Source organism: Micromys minutus (genome assembly GCF_963924665.1).
Source record: "Micromys minutus genome assembly, chromosome: 1".
Classification (NCBI taxonomy): Eukaryota; Metazoa; Chordata; class Mammalia; order Rodentia; family Muridae; genus Micromys; species Micromys minutus.
In genome coordinates, this window is record NC_137969.1 from 219,046,563 (window position 1) to 219,064,922 (window position 18,360).

An 18,360-nucleotide genomic window follows, 5' to 3' on the forward strand; every position below is an offset into this window, starting at 1 on the left:
GGGGCATATGGCCCATGGAGGTGCAGCAAGGCCTGGGGGCAGGGAAGATGCCTCTGGGAGGTCCATGTTGGGAATCTTTTCCCCCTGAGGGACCAGCCACACGACGGTACAGTATAGAGTTTATTCAGGTCATGGGGGAGTTAAGAGCATAGTAGAGGCAGAGAGAGAGAGAGAGAGAGAGAGAGAGAGAGAGAGAGGAATAGAAGAGTAGAGGTCAGCCATGAGCATGTGGAGAGAGGGGGGGAAGGGAAGGGGAAGAAGAGCAAGGGAGGAGAGCAAGAACAAGAGAGCAAGAGAGAGAGGAGGGGGCAAGCAGCCCCCTTTATAGTGTCAGGTCACTGGGGCGGAGCATACCTGGCTATTGCCAGGTAACTGAGGGGTGGGGTTTACAGAATCCCAACAGATACATCTTGAAATGTTTAAAAATAACTTGAAGAATATTATTGCAATTCTATTTTCATAAAATTAAAAATCAACTACAACTAAAATATATGTACACACACTGGACTTTGACTTCTGGCCTCCACGTGGGCCAGGAGATGTGTTCGTGAAAACACACACACACACACACACACACACACACACACACTCACCATTACAAACAGTAAAATAAATGCATCCATACAAGCACACCCCAGAATACCTTTTCTAAAGATTTGCATGCTTTCAGAACAGAAATACAGTTCAATACAGAATGCTAACCCATAAGAAGCTCCTGGGAGAACCTAAAAAGTGGAATTTCTAGAGAGCCACTTCAGCCAAACAGTGTGTCATGGAGATGCTCCTGACACAGAACTGTGGTAGACTCTCAGAGGCAACAAGGGTAAGAACAGCAACTGTTGCCCAGAATGGTTGCATATATTATGAGAGTCACAAATTAATTGCTCAATTAAGTAAGCATATAGTGCAGGGGATCTTGGCAATGAGGAAGAACCAAGGGAGTTCCTTTCCTAAGGAGTTCTCTCTAGCTCATCTTCCCACGTTAGGTTAGGGTGGTTGGCTTGCTGCTGTAGGGTCACTTTAAAGAAGATTGGTAGGTAGGCTAAGTCTAATTTACATAAGCCAGAAGACAATGAAGACCTCAAATACCTTAGGGTGCTGTTCACTGAAATCAAGTCTTTCTGTTCTACTGACTGAGCTAGTGGACACTTTTATTATTTACTTACCTGTCTAATTTAAGGGTCTTGTTTGTTTGTTTATTTATTTAGAGGGCTTCTCTATGTAGACCTGAAACTTGCTACATACTCCGGGCAGCCTTGTAAATCACAGAAATCCTCCTGCCTCTGCCTCTCAAGTGCTGAAATTAAAAGCGTGGATCCCACCCCCCGCCGCCGGTCTTCCTAGACGGAAAGCAACACGCTTTCACGCACGCGCAAGAAGCGCCGCAGGCGCCAGGAAAGACCCGGATGAAGGCGGGGCTTGACGTCCCGGATAATAACTCACGGACTGCGCGTGCGTGACGTGTCTGGGGCGGTGCCACAGGCAGGACCCTGTACTTGGCGGCGGGGATGCCTCAGCCCGGAGTGAACATGGAGACTCCTGCAGGCGCCGGGACCCGTCCCGCGGGAACGGGAACTCTTGATGGCGTGGGAACTCCTCCAGGCCTGCAGACCGACTACGAGACGCTGCTCAGCCGCTTCCAAGAGATGGACAGCGTGCGTTTCGAGGACTTCGCGGAGCTCTGGCGCAGCATGAAGTTCGCGACCATCTTCTGGTAGGTGTGCCTCATCTTCCCGGGGGAACGCAGCCTGGGTCCCCGACCTCCGCCTGGGCGATCTCCCTGGCTCTCCCTTCTCCACCTCCTCCGTCCGCACCCAGACCTTTGCCTTTCGACCTACAATCTTGTTCGTCTGGAATGAATACACGGTTAGAAACTTTCACGCCGATCTTCCACGAACGAATTCTTTTTGCATGCAACAGCCGAGGTTGGAAATGCAGATTTGAGCCTCTGTGCAGCGCCTGTAGGTGGATAAAGCCCGAATTCTGCCCATTAGCCGCTTTTGCCTCTGTCCTCAGACTCCCTTTCAGTGCCCACACCTTGCGCTCTTGCTTTGGTACTCCACTGGCGTTTCCTAGCCTGGGAAATTTCCATCTCCTTTTGCTTAGCCACTTCTTCAGTCATATTTGAACCCAAGTGACAGTTCTTTAGGAAATGATTTTTGTCCTTCGGGACTAAGTGAGAGGATCGAGTTCTATCTACCCCAGCACTAAGTGCTTATCTCATCTTCCAGAGTATATTTCATAATTGGAGATGCAGTCTTAGGTAACGGTGAAGAGCTGAGATGACTCCCCAGCAGCCCCCCTCCACGAGATCTGGGACAAACTTTTTTGTCTGTAAAACAGATAATACTTCATGATAGTGTGGGAATTAAGTGAACCAATATATTTGGTGGTTCCACGTGTGAAATTAATGTTCAGAGTTATTACTACTTTTTGATTTCCCTCTTAGACTGAACTTCATGAGAACAATGATGTGATTAATGTGGTATTCCTTGATCTTACTTGTTTTGAGACATGCCCTCAGTGTGTAGCCATGGCTTCCCTGAACCTTGCTTTTCTATCAGACTGACCTTCTAAGGTCAGGCATTCACTACCTTGTCCAGGTTTGAATATGGTGTTTGTATTAATTACCATACCATATACATTCTGGAAAAGGGTAAATGATTGAATGAAATCTTACTAGAACTTTTGCTGAATAAAATAAAACTTTTTATACTATTGATGTATACTAATATGTAGTTGTAAATTATTACAGATGATGAAATCGAGCGGTTTTGGGGGCTGCATTCCTCTAAGCCCAGAATCAAGGCCAGAAGGACAAGGCCACCCTTAGCTACAAAGAGAATTCTGCAGGAGACATTGTCTCAAAAAACCAAATAACAACAAAAAATTCCTATTGTTCAACTGGTGTTGATGTAGCTAGCTCACTGTAATGTAAGCATTGTTTAACATACTTAACTAAGAACTCAGAAAAACAGGTATATGTGTCCATGTTTTAGAGGTTAGAAAATTGAGGCTTAGAGGAAGTTAATTTTATTAAGTGTGGTGTCCTAGGCTTATAATTAGAATGATCAAGAGGCTGAGGCAGGGGTATTGCAAGTTTGATGTCAGCCTGGGATGGAAAATAAGACCCCATCTTTAAAAAAATCTAAATCTATTATGTCTTTCAGTTTTTTTCTTAAGTTAATTGAGTATTATTATTGTTGTTGTTGTTGTTTGAGGCAGGGTTTTTATTGTATAGTCCTGACTGGCCTGGAAAGGTACCAGGTAGATTGAAAGGTGAGCCCCACCTTGCACAACCTGTTAACCTGTTTCTAAGATCCATACCTGTCCTCTGTACTAAAGAGGTGGGGGTAACCAAGGAAGTTTTTCTAGGTTATGCCACTAGAGAGAGGTGGTGGACTTTCTCTTTCTTTCTTTTCTGACAGGGTCTTTCTGGGAAGCCCCAACTGTCCTAGAACTGAGCATATAGATCAGGCTGGTCTCAAACTCAGAGATCACCCTGCCTCTGCCGGCTGAGAGCTACTGGCCCCAGCTGGATTTTCTTTAGGAATCATTTTGGTCTCAACACTACTGTAGGTATTTTGTGTTCTTTTATTGTACTTATATTTCCTTCCCCATTTGTAATGATATATTATAGATTATATTAGCTAAGATTATATAATTATGTGAATATCAGTTGTTTTCCTGTGTTAAATGTGTTTTGAGGCATTTTAGCTAAACTTGTATTTAAAGACTGATTTTGTGGCAGTCCTTCCCTTTTGTCTTCAGAGTGCTGGGATTACAGTCTGGGTCACCACCGCCAACTTTTGGGTTGTTTTGAGATTGGGTCTCTTGTAGCCCAGGCTAACCTTGACCTCAGCATGTAGCCAAGGATAGCCTTAAACCTATTCTGATCCTTCTACTTTTATTTTCCAATTGGTGGGGTCTCCAGCTGCTGATGTGTCTGGCTTTAAACCATGGAGAACATTTTTAATCTGCCAACTTAAAGGCCTGTCACAGAACACTTTCATGATGCACTCAAAGTCACTTTTACTGTTTTCTTGACTTAGGAGAGACTTGGGTTAGCTCTCTCCAACTTTCACTTCAGCTTCCCCTGGGCAGAAAATGATGAGAATCTGTGAGCCCATTGGGGAAATGTATAGTATAAATTAAAATGCACAAGAGTTTCTGAGCTGTAACAACATTTCCATATTAAATGTTTCACATACTCAGTATGAATTTGAAGCTTTTTCTGTAGTCGCCAGTTTGGCCATGAGGCTGGTGTTTTGGCAGCAGTGTCATGGTTACCTGACAGTGTGTGGTGTCGAGGACAGTCGAAAATAAGCTCTTCCTGCTTGAATGACAAGAGGGCTGGGTGTGGGTTCCCCACCTAGTTCCTAGGGATAGCTTACAGAAGCACAGGCCTCCAGTGGCCCTTGTCCATATTTATTTAGCAATGGGACTATTTCCTCTTTGTTTTACAGTGGCAAAATGAGAAATCTAAAAAAGAACATGTTTACAAGAGAAGCTTTAGCTTTCGCCTGGCGCTACTTTTTGCCTCCACACACGTTCCAGATCCGAGTGGGCGCTTTGTATCTTCTGTATGGGTTGTACAACACGCAGCTGTGCCAACCGAAACAAAAGGTGAGGCTCGTCCATTACTCTCCCTCGGCAGGAACTTAAACCAGGCACTGCTTTTGTTTTTTTGTTTAAATAAAAAGGACTTACATGGAAATAGCAGTGTTTAGGTTTGCATTTGTGAAGAAGAATACAGTGTATCACAGAGTGGCTTTTCTCCCCTGGTTGTAGATCAGAATTGCCCTGAAGGATTGGGATGAGGTTATTAGATTTCAGCAGGACTTGATAAACGCACAGCATTTCGATGCAGCTTTTGTCTTCAGGAAGCTTCGTCTCGACAGAGCCTTCCACTTCACAGCGATGCCCAAGCTGGTATGTCACCTAAAAGGATCGTTTCTTCTCTTCTCTTTTCTGTTTTTCCAAGACACGATTTCTTTGTGTAACTCTGGCTGTCCTGGAACTCACTGTGTAGACCAGGAAGAGATTCTGCATCTGTATCTGCTTTTTAAAATCTCTTTCCAGAGCTGAGGGGTCGGCCTTGAGCCTCAGGCATTTGAGGCTAGTCCTCAGCCACTGAGCTGCCTCCCTTAGCCTCCTGCCTTTCTCCATTTGAATGTCAAGAGGGCTGGCTTACTTGAAGAATAAGGAATTTAAATCTCAGTTGATTAAAAAATTGAAACGTTCTAATAAATATAATAACAATCTAAGAAATTTTTTCAGTTTTGTAGCACTTGAGACAAAAATTAGAAGAGCAGATATTCTCCTTTTGGCAAATCATGTGACTTTTTGATCCTGGGCAGATCCTGTATAGAATTTAATACTTAGAAAAGCCCAGTGGACTCTGAAAATGGCTAGTTAACAAGTGTATTTGTGGGTGGGAGAGATGGCTCAGTGGTTAAGGGCACTGGCTGCTCTTCCAGAAGTCCTGAGTTCAATTCCCAGCAACAATATGGTGACTCACAACCATTTGTAATGGGATCTGATGCCCTCTTCTGGTGTGTCTGTTGACAGCTACAGTGTACACACATACATAAAAAAAAAATAACTAAAACATTTAAACAAACAAACAAAAAAAAACCAAGTGTACTTGTAGAGCTCTTCTTCTACTCATATAATTATATTCTGGGCTTATATTTAAACTCTTTAAAAATATCCTTTAAAGATGCTCATTCAACAGTTTTGAAGAACTGTTACTGTTGTGCATATTTGTGTATTTGATAATGTATGTAGGTGATTATGCATGTGTGTACACAGTAGGACCACTGTGGTGTTTGTTCTCTCCTTTCATCTTGATGGGGATTCCTGGGAATCTACTCGGGTGACCAGGCTTGCCCAGCAAGTGCTTCTGCCCACAGAGCCATCTCTCCAGCCCCAGATGTTCATTTTAAAAGGCATTTCTTTGTATTTAGCTTTCGTGTAGAATGAAGAAAAAAGCTCAACAAACTGAAGTGACTCAGAAATTTAAGGACCCTAATGACCGAGTAATGAAACTCATCACTTCTGATGTATTAGAGGTGAGTTTGTTTCATATCTTGAAGTTGGGGGAAGTGGTTTTGTTGACAGTTAATATGCTGAAACTATGACTTCATTGACTAGATATTGATAGTTCCTGTAGTGATTTTAGCGTATATCCTGCAACTTGTAGTCACTTTGGAAAGCAATTATATTTTGAGTTAGTTTGCTCTTAAGATTGTCATTAAGCCAGGCAGTGGTGGTGCACATTTTTGATCTCGACATTTGGGAGTCTGAAGCAGACAGATCTGAGTTTGAGGCCAGCCTGGTCTACAGAGTGAATTCCAGGACAGCCAGGGCCACACTAAAAACATGTCTCAAAAAAAAAAAAAAAAAAAAAGATTATCATCAAAGATAAGAAATAAAGGACTAGGCATGGTGTTATATACCTACACTTCCAGGACTAGCCTGGGCTACATAGCAAGACCCTGTCTTTTAGGATAAAACAAAACAATCATTTAAAACACTCCAAAGCTCACATTGCACAAAAAATAAAGAAATCCTCTTTTCACTTTTAGGAAATGCTGAATGTTCACGATCATTATCAAAATATGAAGCATTCTATTTCAGCAGACAAGTCCATGCCAGACAAAGCTCTCAGTTTGGTAAAGGAGGATTTTTTTGATAACATTAAGAACATAGTTTTGGAGCATCAGGATTGGCACAAAGAAAGGAAGGTAAGCTATGCTTGTTTCTGTCCTACGCCTGTGTTATGCACAGATGTCTAAATCTGCAGTACTGTAGAGAGGCCACGTCGCTTTGGAGTGAAGCTTTAGAGGGCATTACCTTTCTAGTTAGGGCCTTGTCTCTTTCTAGGCCTGTGTGTGATATGACATTACTCGGTTTTACAGATGGGCCTGGCGGAGAGTAAATGTTGTTGAACTGGTTTCAGTCTAAACCCAGCATATAAACTAATTTTGCTTGGTGCAGAATTCTAATGCTGTAAAACTTGGGATTCATTACCAACATGTAAATATTAGAGGGCCATCTAAAATTTTGGAAAACGACTTTTTCTTATGAATCTGTGGGTCTGGTTTCATCGGCCCCACTTCTTGTATAGTAGGGGACACTGCACCTCAGGGAGGCTCTTCCCTGCCTCCAGCATTGTCTGTTTGTGGCTTAGCCCTGTGTCTTAGTTAGGATTTTATTGCTGTGAAGAGACACCATGGGGTTCAGAGGTTTAGTCCATTATCACCATGGAGGGAAACATGGCAGCATGCAGACAGATGTGGTGCTGGAGGAGCCAAGAGTTCTTGATCCAAAGGCGGCCAGGAGGAGACTCTTGCAATGGGTGGAACTTGAGCACTAGGAGACCTCAAAGCTCACCCCCACAGTGACACCAGAGGACAACTCATAGGAGTTGGTTTTCCCCTTCTAACAGGTGGGTCCTAGGGATTGGACTCAGGTCCTCAGGGTGGCAGTGGATAGCATAACCCACTAAGCCCTCTTTCCAGTATTTTTGTAATCTTCATGTTAGACAGTGTGCTGGTTAGCTTTCTGTTAGCTCCAGGAAAGCCTCAACTGTGTTAAATGCCTCCACTGACAGACTTGGCCTGTAGGCAGGTCTGTGGGACGTGTTCTTGATTACTGACTGCTGTGGGAGGGCCCAGCCCTCTGTGGCAATACTACCCGTGACAGGTGGTCCTGGGTGGTACAAAGAAATAGTCTGACAAAGTCATGGGGAGCAGAGTTCGTGGCTTCTGCTTCAGTTCCTGTCTCCAGGTGCCTCCTCAGTCCCTGTCCTGACCTCCCTTCATGATAGACTGGGAGCTGTGAGGTGAAATAAACCTCCTCCCTCAGTTGCTTCTGGCCCTGGCCTTTGTCACAGTGGTAGGACAGATGGTGACCCATGCTGCAGTAATTTGAAACTACCTTCTGGTTTTTCAGTAATTAAAAGTAAATGTTCTTCACTGTTAAGATGGTAATCTACTAATTATCCGTAACTAACATAATCGTAAGCATGTATACATTATCATATGTGAATAAAATTTTTGTTCTTCCAGAATCCCTCCTTAAAACCCAAACTTAAAGATGGAGAAGAGGATGGTGAAGGCACTTCAGAAGAGCCGGAGGTCAGCAGACTGTTAATGGTGTCCGTCCCTTTTATGTGTGACTAATTCTGCTTCATACGTGTTATGACCCTTGGTCTGTGTTATGAAAACACAGGAAAAGTCCATTCTCTGTGTTCTCCGTGCAGACTGGTGGGAGGTGCTCCCAGCTTTCGGGCAGGGGAGGCTTGTGTGCAGTGCTTCATCTGACCTCTGGAGCCATCTTATGCACTGGTAGATGAAGGAATGGCTTAATCCCGAAGGCTTTGTTTCTCCTTCCTCCATGAGCCTTAAAGGAAACGGTCCACCAGTGAGGATGGCATTATGTCACCTGCCCTGTGGCAGGCAGAGGGTGTCACTCGTGATTTCTTATCAGGGTGTGCCTAAGCAGTCTTCGTCCTGAGGATAGGTCCTTGGATTTCCATAATTCCCTAGCATTTATGTTTCAACCTTGTTTTCCTTGTTCGTTTCCCTTCCAGAGATGTGAAAGAGCTGTGTCTTTAGCAAAAATAAAAGCCAAAGCGTTTTCAGCTGTCGCCCAGGTAAGTCCCTTGTTTAAGTTCTTTCCTACGTGGTACCTTGGTTTTCATCTCTGTTCTCCATATGCAGAGTTTAAACGTCAGAACCAAGCCGTCCGGGCTGCAGCCGGCAGCCTCAGTGCCTGGCCAGAGAGGCAGCTCTGCAGTTTCTCCTCTAGAGCAGTTCCAGAGCCACGTTCTCCTTCATTGGTCATTGGTGTTTGGCTGACATGGTTTTACTCTGAGGGCTTTGTGCTGAGGAATTTCTTAAAATAATATTTTGTATTGCACCTTTTTTTTTTTTTTGGTGTCTTTGGTCCATTTCTGTTAGGGTGTTTCTTAAGTGTCACCTTGATTTTTGTTGTTGATTCACTTTGTTTTTTAGTATTCCTGCTGACTTTTTTTTTTCTGAGAATATTCTTATTTGAATGTTTCTTAAAAAATATTTTTGCCTTTTTTCACAGGATATAGTGTCTGCCATTAAGGATATTAATCTAATTACAGTTTTTGATGTTTCCTTCTATTTCCTATGAATCCTTTTCTCTTCTTACTTTGGTCTCTGGTTTTTGTCTTTTGGCTTTGTCCCAGAAGGCCGCAGCTCCTCAGAGTGGCTAGCGGCGGTGTGCCGTAGGCTTTTAACTTGCTGCCTCCTCCTTGGGTTATCTTGTTTTGTTTTTATTTGCATTTTTCTTTTCTTTTTTAAACCCTAAACCTCTCCGGTATGTTTTTCCCAGAGAATAGACTCCCGTTGTCTAGGGAGGTGGTGTATAGCTCAGCTCTGAGGCTGGGAACAGGACAGTTCCCTATGTGGATTTTCACTATGTCTCCCTGTGGTTTTAGTGCATTTCCTAGCGGGGTTTGCTGTCTTGTAATGATTTACCTTGGTGGCCATTTGTTTTCTAACATTTTTTTTCTGTTAGTCGGCTGTTATCCACTTTCCTATGCAAAATTATAATTGTGTTTCCACTGTATGTTTGTTTCTGAGCTTTTCTGTATTATTATTTTACTGGAGCATTGGGAGGAAGTTAAGTACCAATAAATACATTCTTAATTCTGTGTGGTTTTTCTGGATTTTTTTTCTGTGAATCTGTATTATGGGAGTAACACAAGTTACTTTGCTGTGTCATTGCAGGGCTGTAGGTCTTTTCCCTCTTGAGGTGCAACTGGTGTCTTACATAAGGCTTTTGAAGACTCACTGATACTTGAAATTTTCTTACCAGTAACTGAAGACACTTGATTAAGCAAGTGAAGGCATTTGTGAACTGATTCAATTAAAAAAGAAAAGTCTGGTGGCATGGTGGTGCATGCCTTTGATCCCAGAGCTCTGGAATGTGCTGGGTGTTCAAGGCCAGCCTGGTCTATATAGTGCATATAGCCAGGGTTATGTGAGGAACCCTGTCTCAACACAACAACAAAACCCTTGGCTTGCTGGTCATAGGTACCGTTAGAACTGGATCTTCCTTTCCCGCTTTTTCTGTCTCCTGCATTAGGCTCGGAGCTGGGGTTTCCTTCCTGGTAGTTATAGTTCTAAAGCACAGAGAATAGTCACAGTTGTGGGGATGTGAGACCTATGGTGACCAGTCTGGGCCATGTGGTAGTACCTGGAGCTAGGTAAACCATGGGAGGTACTTTGAGGAAACATTTCTGAGTCAGACCTGACTTCTGATTCTGTGTCTGATTCATTATCATTCTTGATAACAGCAACGGCATTTCTCGATAACTCAACCCAGGGTGAGTGGATGGCGAGGCAGCTGCAGGGATCTGGTCGTACACAGTTTCGTGTAATGCAAGTCTGTGTGGTAAAGGACATGATGCCAGGTGTCCTGCCTTTCTCACTTGTTATTCACTCTGAGTAATTGGGTTTCTATTACCAAGGCATCCAAGTCCAGGAGGCATCGCCAGTCCAAGCTTGACTCTTCTGACTCTGATTCCGGGTCTGGACAAGTGCAAGGCAAAGCAGCTAAGAGAAAGAGAACCAGAGAACCAGCAGAACCGGCAGGGAGGAAGAGGTCTTCCAGGAGCAAAGGTACTTCCATTTTCAGAGACCTGGAGAGTGTGGGAGAGTAGGTTCTTATGTGTAGGATAGACTGGCACTGGGTTGGTGGGAGATGTCTGTAATCCCTGCACTTTGGAGGCTGAGGCAGGAAGACTGCCAGTTCAAGGCTAGCCTGAGCTACATAGTAAGATCCTGTCTCACAAAAAGAGAAAGAGACTTGTTTGGGAAAATTATGGAATCTAGTATTAAAAACGAACCAAATTTCATGGCTTCCTGGGCTCTTGTTGCTAAAAGAGACTTTAAAAATTATATCAAGCTTTATAACTTTATTAGTAATGATGTATGTGGATTAAATTTACATCTAGGAAAAGCCAATAAGTAATGCATTCTAAAACTTTGTCTCCTTCAGTAAATTCATCAAACTACCCCCGATTGTCTTTTGTAATGGCATGACCTTGAAATGACCTCCTTATTTGATGCTTAAACAACTGTGTATTTTAATGATTTGATTTTTCAAGAATTGCACAGATGCTGTGTACACAGGTTCCTGAGGTTGGGATGGGTTAATGCTGAAAGAACAACAGAAACATAAACAGATACTTAGTGACTTTATCAGGCATACTCCTGGCTACCGCAGGGGTTTGAGAAGGAAGTTTACAGGCCCTGAGCATGTTTTCCTTTTCCTGTATTGAGGCTGGGGAGGGAGAATTGAAGTGTATGTCAGATCTGAGAATTCAGAGGAAGACACCCATTGTTAAGGGCAGCCATACTTCACAAGGAAAGCTTGCTACTCCGAAACTGGTGGGTACAGAGAAGACAAACTGTTAGGACAAAGTTGAGCATTGTAAAAAAAATAAAAACAAAGCAAACAAACAAAAAAACCCTATAGTACAAAACAGCCCCCAAGCTGTTTGGGCTTAGTTAATGGTGTGTTCCAGCCCCACCGGTGTGAGGTTGAACTAGGGCGGGGAGGGTTGAACTAGGGCGGGGAGTGAAGATGGTTATAGGAAAGATAGAGAAATGATGCAAGAGACAGATGTGGGAGGGCTGCAGGTCAATACTACGCCAGCAGTGAGCGCACTTTTCATAGCCTTTTTGTGCTTTACAAAGCCACAAGCTAACAGACATTGCTGAAATATACACAACACATCTGTTCTCATCCAGAGGCTTCCCTGTTCTTCCACCAAGGTCAGTGGATTCTTAATCCTTGCTTTGAGCTTCAGATGTACCTCTCACTATTCCATGCCTCAGTAGGCCAGAAATCTGCCAACAGACCCTGACTTGCCCTGACTGCCTGGCAGGCAGACTTTTCTTTTTCTCTTTCTCTCTGCTTCAGAGAAACAGGCAAACGTGCAAGTCAACGCTGTTGTTACTCATATATGACAAGTTCCTGCACTGGTCGATGTCCTCTGTTCATCCAGTCACTAATCAAAAGATATTTAGGTTGTTGGCATTTTCTGCAGTTGTGAAAAAAGTCATTATAGTTTGTATGTAAAACTTTTCTATAAACCTAAGTCATGTGATCCACAGATCCCATGTCTTGGGTAAATACAAAACTGCTACTTTACCAGAGTGACTGTATGTTGTGTGACTTTTCCTGGGGAGACACAGCATACACGTTTACTCACCCCAGATGACAGGGGTCCAATGACAGACCAAACAAAGTATGGATATCAAAGTCCAACTTGGTAAGCCAGTTTTATTGGGGTTATTTATAGGAACAAAACCGACTCAAAGACAGCTGCATCACCCAAGCTAACCCTAGCATGCATGGGTGACAGCTCACAGAGCTGGGTGCCTGGAACAACTGTACAACCTATGGTCAGCTCAACAGGTTAGAGAGTGTACTTTTCAAGTGACACTGGTCTAAACTTCCAGACAGCCCAGCTGGTTTCTGCTTCTTCCAGGCAACTGGTCTAGTGTCAGAGTCTTGGTAGCTCAGTTTGTCTGAGAGTCTTCTTTGAAGCTTGGCTTCCCTTCCTCTGACAGAGACTGTCAGCTTTTATTGCTTACTCTGGCAGGGAAGAGCCTAGTGAATTTCTTCTGTTTCAGGGGCTTCCTGAAGCTGTTGAGTTGTGTACCTTCCTGTTTGAAGAGCTTCCCTGCAGGGTAGGGTGTTTCAGTCTCACAGGAAACTGTTGCACCACCATTCTGATTCCCAACAGAAATGGCCAGTTTCCACTTGGTTTCAGAGTCGGCAGCTTTGGCTATTACAGTGTTTATTTCTTTTCATAGCCATTCAGGGTATAATACAGGGTCACTTTGGTCCCAGTTGACTTTTCCTTAACAGCTGTAGAGGTGCATGCTTATGAGCCTCCCACCCCCAGTTTTTTCTTAGATAAAATCTTAAAGTTTCTTCTTTAAGTGTATGAGTATTTTGCCTCCTGTTCCACATGTGTGCAGTGCCTGCGAAGGCCGGAAGAAGGGATCGGGTTCCTGGAGTTAAGGATGGTTGCGAGCCTTCATGTGGGTCCTGGGAACTGTCTGGACACTGGAAGAGCTGCCCATTCCAGCCCCTGATACGTTATTTTTTAAAACATTTATTTATTTATTTTATGTATGTAAGTATATTGTAGCTGTCTTCAGACACACCAGAAGAGGGCATCAGATCTCATTACAGATGGTTGTGAGCCATCATGTGGTTACTGGGATTTGAACTCAAGACCTCTGGAAGAGCAATCAGTACTCTTAACCGCTGAGCCATCTCTCTAGCCCCTCAGTTTTTGTTTTTTATTTTTATTTTTAAGTTGAGTGTGTACTCAGTATCAAATAGTGAGAGTTACATATTCTGGTTAGGAGATCTTTATTGGTAATCAGGATTTTGTTTTGCATATATTTTTCCAGGATGTAGCTCAATTTCTCATTTTTTTTCTTAACAGTTCTTACAAAAATAAGTATTTCTGTGGACATGATGGTGCATTAATCATTACAGTGCTAAGGAGTCAGAGGTACGAGAGTTTCTAGGAGTTCCAGGCCAAATGGGGCTACATAGTGAGACTGTCTCAAGAGGAAAAAGGAATTTAACTTTGGTCGTCATGATTTGTTTTGTTTTTGTGAAGACAGGGACTTGTGTAGCCCAAGAGTACCTTGGCTCTCTGTGTAGACACAGATGGCTTTAAAACCCATGAGCCCTTCCTCCACCTCCCAAGTGCTGGTACCATACACACACACACACACACACACACACACACACACACACACATACACACACTACAATATTGCCTTAAGAATTACAAATTTTGAAGAAGTGCAATCCATCATTTTTTATTTTATCATTTATGCCTTTTTGTGTTACATGTAAAAATCGTATTTTCGAACAGTTTTTCAGTGCTTTTCCTACACATTTTATAACTTTAAGCATCACTTTTATGTCTATGACACATTTGAATCATTTTGTTATATATGCAAGTGGAGGGTTTGTTTTTTTTTTTTTTTTTTTTTTTTTTTTTTACTATGGATGTAAAATTGTGTTAACGTTCTTTAAGACTACCCTTTCTCAAAATTGCTTTCACATATTGGTCAGAATAAAGACTACTGAGGTGGCCCACTTAAGATTCTTCTCCCTGGCGTGTTCTCCTCTTTTCATGTTCCTCCCTCTCCTCATAGTTCTCCTCTAACCTAATCCTGTCTCAGTTCTGCCTAGCTATAGGCTGTAGGGATGCTTACTCGCCAGTTAGGAATAACTTGTGGGAAGGTCACGTTGTATTTGGGTCTATTTGCAGACTCTCATCTCTGGGGCGGTCAGGCCTACAGGCCAATATTTAGCATTACAGTACAAGCAGCATCATATCAGCCCACTACCTCTGCACATGATGGATGCGTGTGAGAAATACTTTTCTCTTATTTAAACAAACGAGGGGCTGGAGAGATGGCTCAGTGTTTAGGATCACTGGCTCTTCTGTAGAACTCAGGTTCAATTCCCAGCATCCACATGGTGGCAGACACCCAGCAGAGGTATTTCAAAGGGCAGTGTTTGGGGTGTATAGAGTGAGGTCCATGTTCACGTGTAAACAGTGATAACTTTTAGTAATTTCAGAAAAACATGTTGAGGATTATATCACAGCCAAACTTCAGGAGTGGAATCAGCAGCCTGGGTTTAATTCGGTAGGCAGAGGTGAAGAATATGAAAAATTTGAGCAAGAAAGTGACAGGACCCGAGTTTTCCTTGAGGCCCAGGGACAGTGTGGTCGTAGGAGCAACAGACTACAGTGGGGTGCTGCGGTGGCTCTGGGTTAGGAGTGGTAACAGCCTTGCTTGTAGGCACTAGAGGGCACCTGACATGCAGATGAATGCAGAGGCTGGTGAGAGGAGACAAGTATGCTGAGCCTCTCGGAGTAAGGGAAGAGGATGCTGGGTAAGTGCTGGGCAAGTATGGATGGCAGGTTGTAGATTTCATGTGGAGGAAATGTTTGCACAGTCTGCCTGGCCAGATTCAATTCCAGTAATGTCAGTAATGTCTGTCTGTCCTTCAACTTCACATACACCACACACACCACACACACACACACACACACACACACACATACACACGCACGCACGCACGCGCGCGTGCGCGCGTCAGGAAAGATCTTGAGCTTCTGGTCCTCCTGTGTCCACCTCACTAGTGCTGGGACTATAGATGTGGCCCCCGGGCCTGGTTATGGTGCTGTGTATTGAGCACAGGACCTGTGCATGTTAGGTTAACTCGCTACTGACTGAGCTGCATGTCAGCCCAACTCCAGTGTGTTTGAACATGGAAGTTCACTGGCAGATAGGACTAAAAAGGATGTGAGCATGTGTCTTGTATTGCTAAGAAAATGTGTTTAAGTCTCACTAGACACCCTGTGTTATGTAATAGAGATCAAATAAGGTATGGCTCACAAATTTTGCTGTTAGGCAAAATAGAAAGAATGAGAAGATACAAAATATAAGATATAATATTCAATATTCAAAGCAGAAGGTTTTGATGATGTTTTTATGTAGATTCAGGGTTTCAGCACATAGTTCCGGTTGACCTAGTCAGATCTTAGCTCTTCCCCCTGCTTTATTTAGCTTCTTGAGTGCTGTGAAAGTGGTTGGTTGGTCAGTCTGTTTGCCTGCCTGCCTGTATGTATGTTTGACTGTTTATCTATTTGTTTGTTTATTTATTGAGGTTGGATCTCATGGTAGCTCAGGCGCCCAGTGACACAGTCTTTTAATACTTAAGAAAGATTAGACAGATGGAGAGAGGGGTCATTTACAGCTAAGGATGAGATAAAGTTGTGGGGAAACCGTACTTGGTAAGGTAATTAGAAAATAAACATTTAAAGGATTTCTAGTCTAGAATGCATAATGACTTTACTATAATTTCAGTGTTGAAGCATCTAAGATCAATATTCATTGTTTCTATATACAGTCATTTCTCACTGCTTCTAAATGTCCTTAGGTGATGCCCCGAATGAACGTAAGGAAGAGAAGTCTTTACGCCTGAGTATGCCCATTATTACAGAGGAGGAAGAGGAGGATGGCTTCAGCAAAGCAGGTACACGTGCATCTCGTTAGCTCCCTCAGAGTCAGGGCTACGCCCTCCGCACGTTCAGACCCTCTTTGGCCTGGTGGAGCCTGCCACGTTACACTGGTAACTGTGGACTCACTCCCCAGCCAGTAAGCATTGATGGCAGTGCCCGGATGTGTCGCCGGCTAGGGGCTCTGCTGGTGTCACCTCTGCCCTGCTGCATCTGGCCCCTGGATGCTTCTCCTTTTCACTGATGGGGACTATTTCTCTGTCATGTCTTGCTAAGGTTCTTGTTTCTGTGGACTGTATTCAATGATGGTCATTTGTGTGATGCAGAATGTGTGTTGTGTTTCAAGGATCCACTGTCATGGAATCAGATTCTTCACTTTCCCTTTGCACTAACCTAGACAACTCAGTGTTGCTGCCCTGGGGCTGTGCTAATTGTGTGGAAGGCATATGGAATTTCAAGCAACTTAGTAATTATGAAGTAGGATTTAGGGTGACTGAGATCTCCTTTTTCATCGGCATCTCAGTAAGTTTGGAATCTGGTTGTCTCATTGGAGGTCAGTGCAGTTTCGTTTGAGGTCACATGTGTGTCAGCTCTGATTTTAAGTTAGCAACCATCTCCATTTAATCTTTAAGATTAGAGACTCACGTCACTGGGCATGACTGGGCATGGTGGCACACCTGTGACCTCAGCACTCGGAGGACATCCACTTTGAGGACAGTCTGGGTTATACTCTGAGATCCAGTCTCATTAAACAAACCTTTTTCAAGCACACTAGAAGAGAGCATCAGATCCCATTACAGATGGTTGTGAGCCACCATGTGGTTGCTGGGGATTGAACTCAGGACCTCTGGAAGAGCAGTCAGTGCTCTAACCACTGAGCCATCTCTCCAGCCCCACAAACAAACCTTTAATCCTAGCGTTCAAGAAGCTGAAACAGGAGGATTGAAAGTCCGAGGCCTAACTGGGTCACGTTAGCAAGTTCTAGGCCAACCTGAAGCATGGGTTGGCTTCATCATGTCATTTTATTATATGTATCTTTATGTTTTAATTTACATTTAGTGTCTGTGGTATGTGTGTGGGGACATTGTGGGTTGGCTTAGACGGTTGCACACATGCAGGTGAGTTGTGTACAGTTATTTGTGCCTGTCACCTAGATGCCAATCTTTTTTTTTTTTTTTTTTTAAAGAATTCATGGATTTTTAACCTTGTATCCACAGAGTCCACTGCACCCAGGAGGAAGAGAAAACGCTGAACAAGGAGGCTGGTGGAGCTTTAAGTTTTGAACTTCCCAGCAGAAGAAATGGTGTTATTTTGTGTTCTAAGCAGCATAGACTACGTCTTAGAACAAGGTCATTCTGTGAAATAGGAGAGCTAATCGTAGACCAAGAGTTGGAGTAAAGGTTACTCTCAAGCTTAATTTTAGCATTTTTGTTAAAGTTTCAATTTTAACAAATTACATTATAATCATTAACAAAATAAATGGTAAATGTGTTAATTTGTTGAAATTGTTAAAGGTGTGTATGAGTGGAGCGTTTCTGTCACCTTTTGGATGCAGTGGAAAGAGTTGTACATTTATGGGTCAGTCCTCTTCCTTAAATCTGGTCTGTCACCCCAGTGCAACGCTCTAATGTTTACTGTTCTGTTGCAAAACATTGTTTTTAGAACACTGTTTATATAGAAATGACTGGTACCTGTCACCTAGCAATGGATTTGGCTGTGGTTTTTGTTGAATATTTTGTGTGTTATGGTTAAGTGCAATAAAATTTTTGCCCTTTTATTTAATCTTTTAATGAGTGAAAATTTTATGGTCAGGAACGTGACTAATAACTTAGGAAGTTACCATCGTTTTTATGCTTAATGATGTTCCCTCGCTTACTCATTTAGACAGGGTCTGGCTGTGTGTGCTAGGTCGTGTGTGCTGGGTTGTGTGTGCTGGGTCGTGTGTGTGTGCTGGGTCGGCCTGGAACTCTCCATACGAGTATGGCCTCGGCCTCCCCACTGCTGGGATCAGAGAGAATGCACTGCCCGGCCTCACTCCTTACCCTTCGTAGTGTTTGCTTTAAAGTTTCCATTGGTCTACTATATGTGAATACGTATGTACACGTGTGTCTTGTGTGTACATAAGATTAATTAATAAGTTGTGTAATGCTTATGTATTGTCTAATAGGCCCAAAGGGACAGCCATGTAGATTTTAAATCGTGTCTTTGGCACAGAACTTTGGTAAATCACAGAAAAGATTTCT

General features: G+C 43.2%; 1 protein-coding gene across 1 annotated transcript; it reads left to right on the forward strand.

Moving 5' to 3' along the window:
- Positions 1-1,501: 1,501 nt before the first annotated feature.
- SNAPC1 (small nuclear RNA activating complex polypeptide 1) lies at positions 1,502-17,859 on the forward strand. Its single transcript, XM_080927333.1, has 10 exons — positions 1,502-1,714; positions 4,467-4,626; positions 4,792-4,932; positions 5,970-6,074; positions 6,591-6,749; positions 8,076-8,144; positions 8,600-8,662; positions 10,514-10,664; positions 16,039-16,134; positions 17,335-17,859. The coding sequence occupies exons 1-10, from the start codon at positions 1,509-1,511 to the stop codon at positions 17,367-17,369; spliced, it is 1,185 nt and encodes a 394-aa protein (XP_080783459.1). The 5' UTR covers positions 1,502-1,508; the 3' UTR covers positions 17,370-17,859.
- Positions 17,860-18,360: the final 501 nt, after the last annotated feature.

Excerpts from the sequence above, each read along its gene's own strand:
- SNAPC1 (XM_080927333.1), top strand. The coding sequence starts at position 1,509 with ATGCCTCAGCCCGGAGTGAACATGGAGACTCCTGCAGGCGCCGGGACC. Across the intron at positions 8,145-8,599 it reads GCACTTCAGAAGAGCCGGAG|AGATGTGAAAGAGCTGTGTC; the intron begins GTCAGCAGACTG and ends TTTCCCTTCCAG. Across the intron at positions 16,135-17,334 it reads GGATGGCTTCAGCAAAGCAG|AGTCCACTGCACCCAGGAGG; the intron begins GTACACGTGCAT and ends TTGTATCCACAG.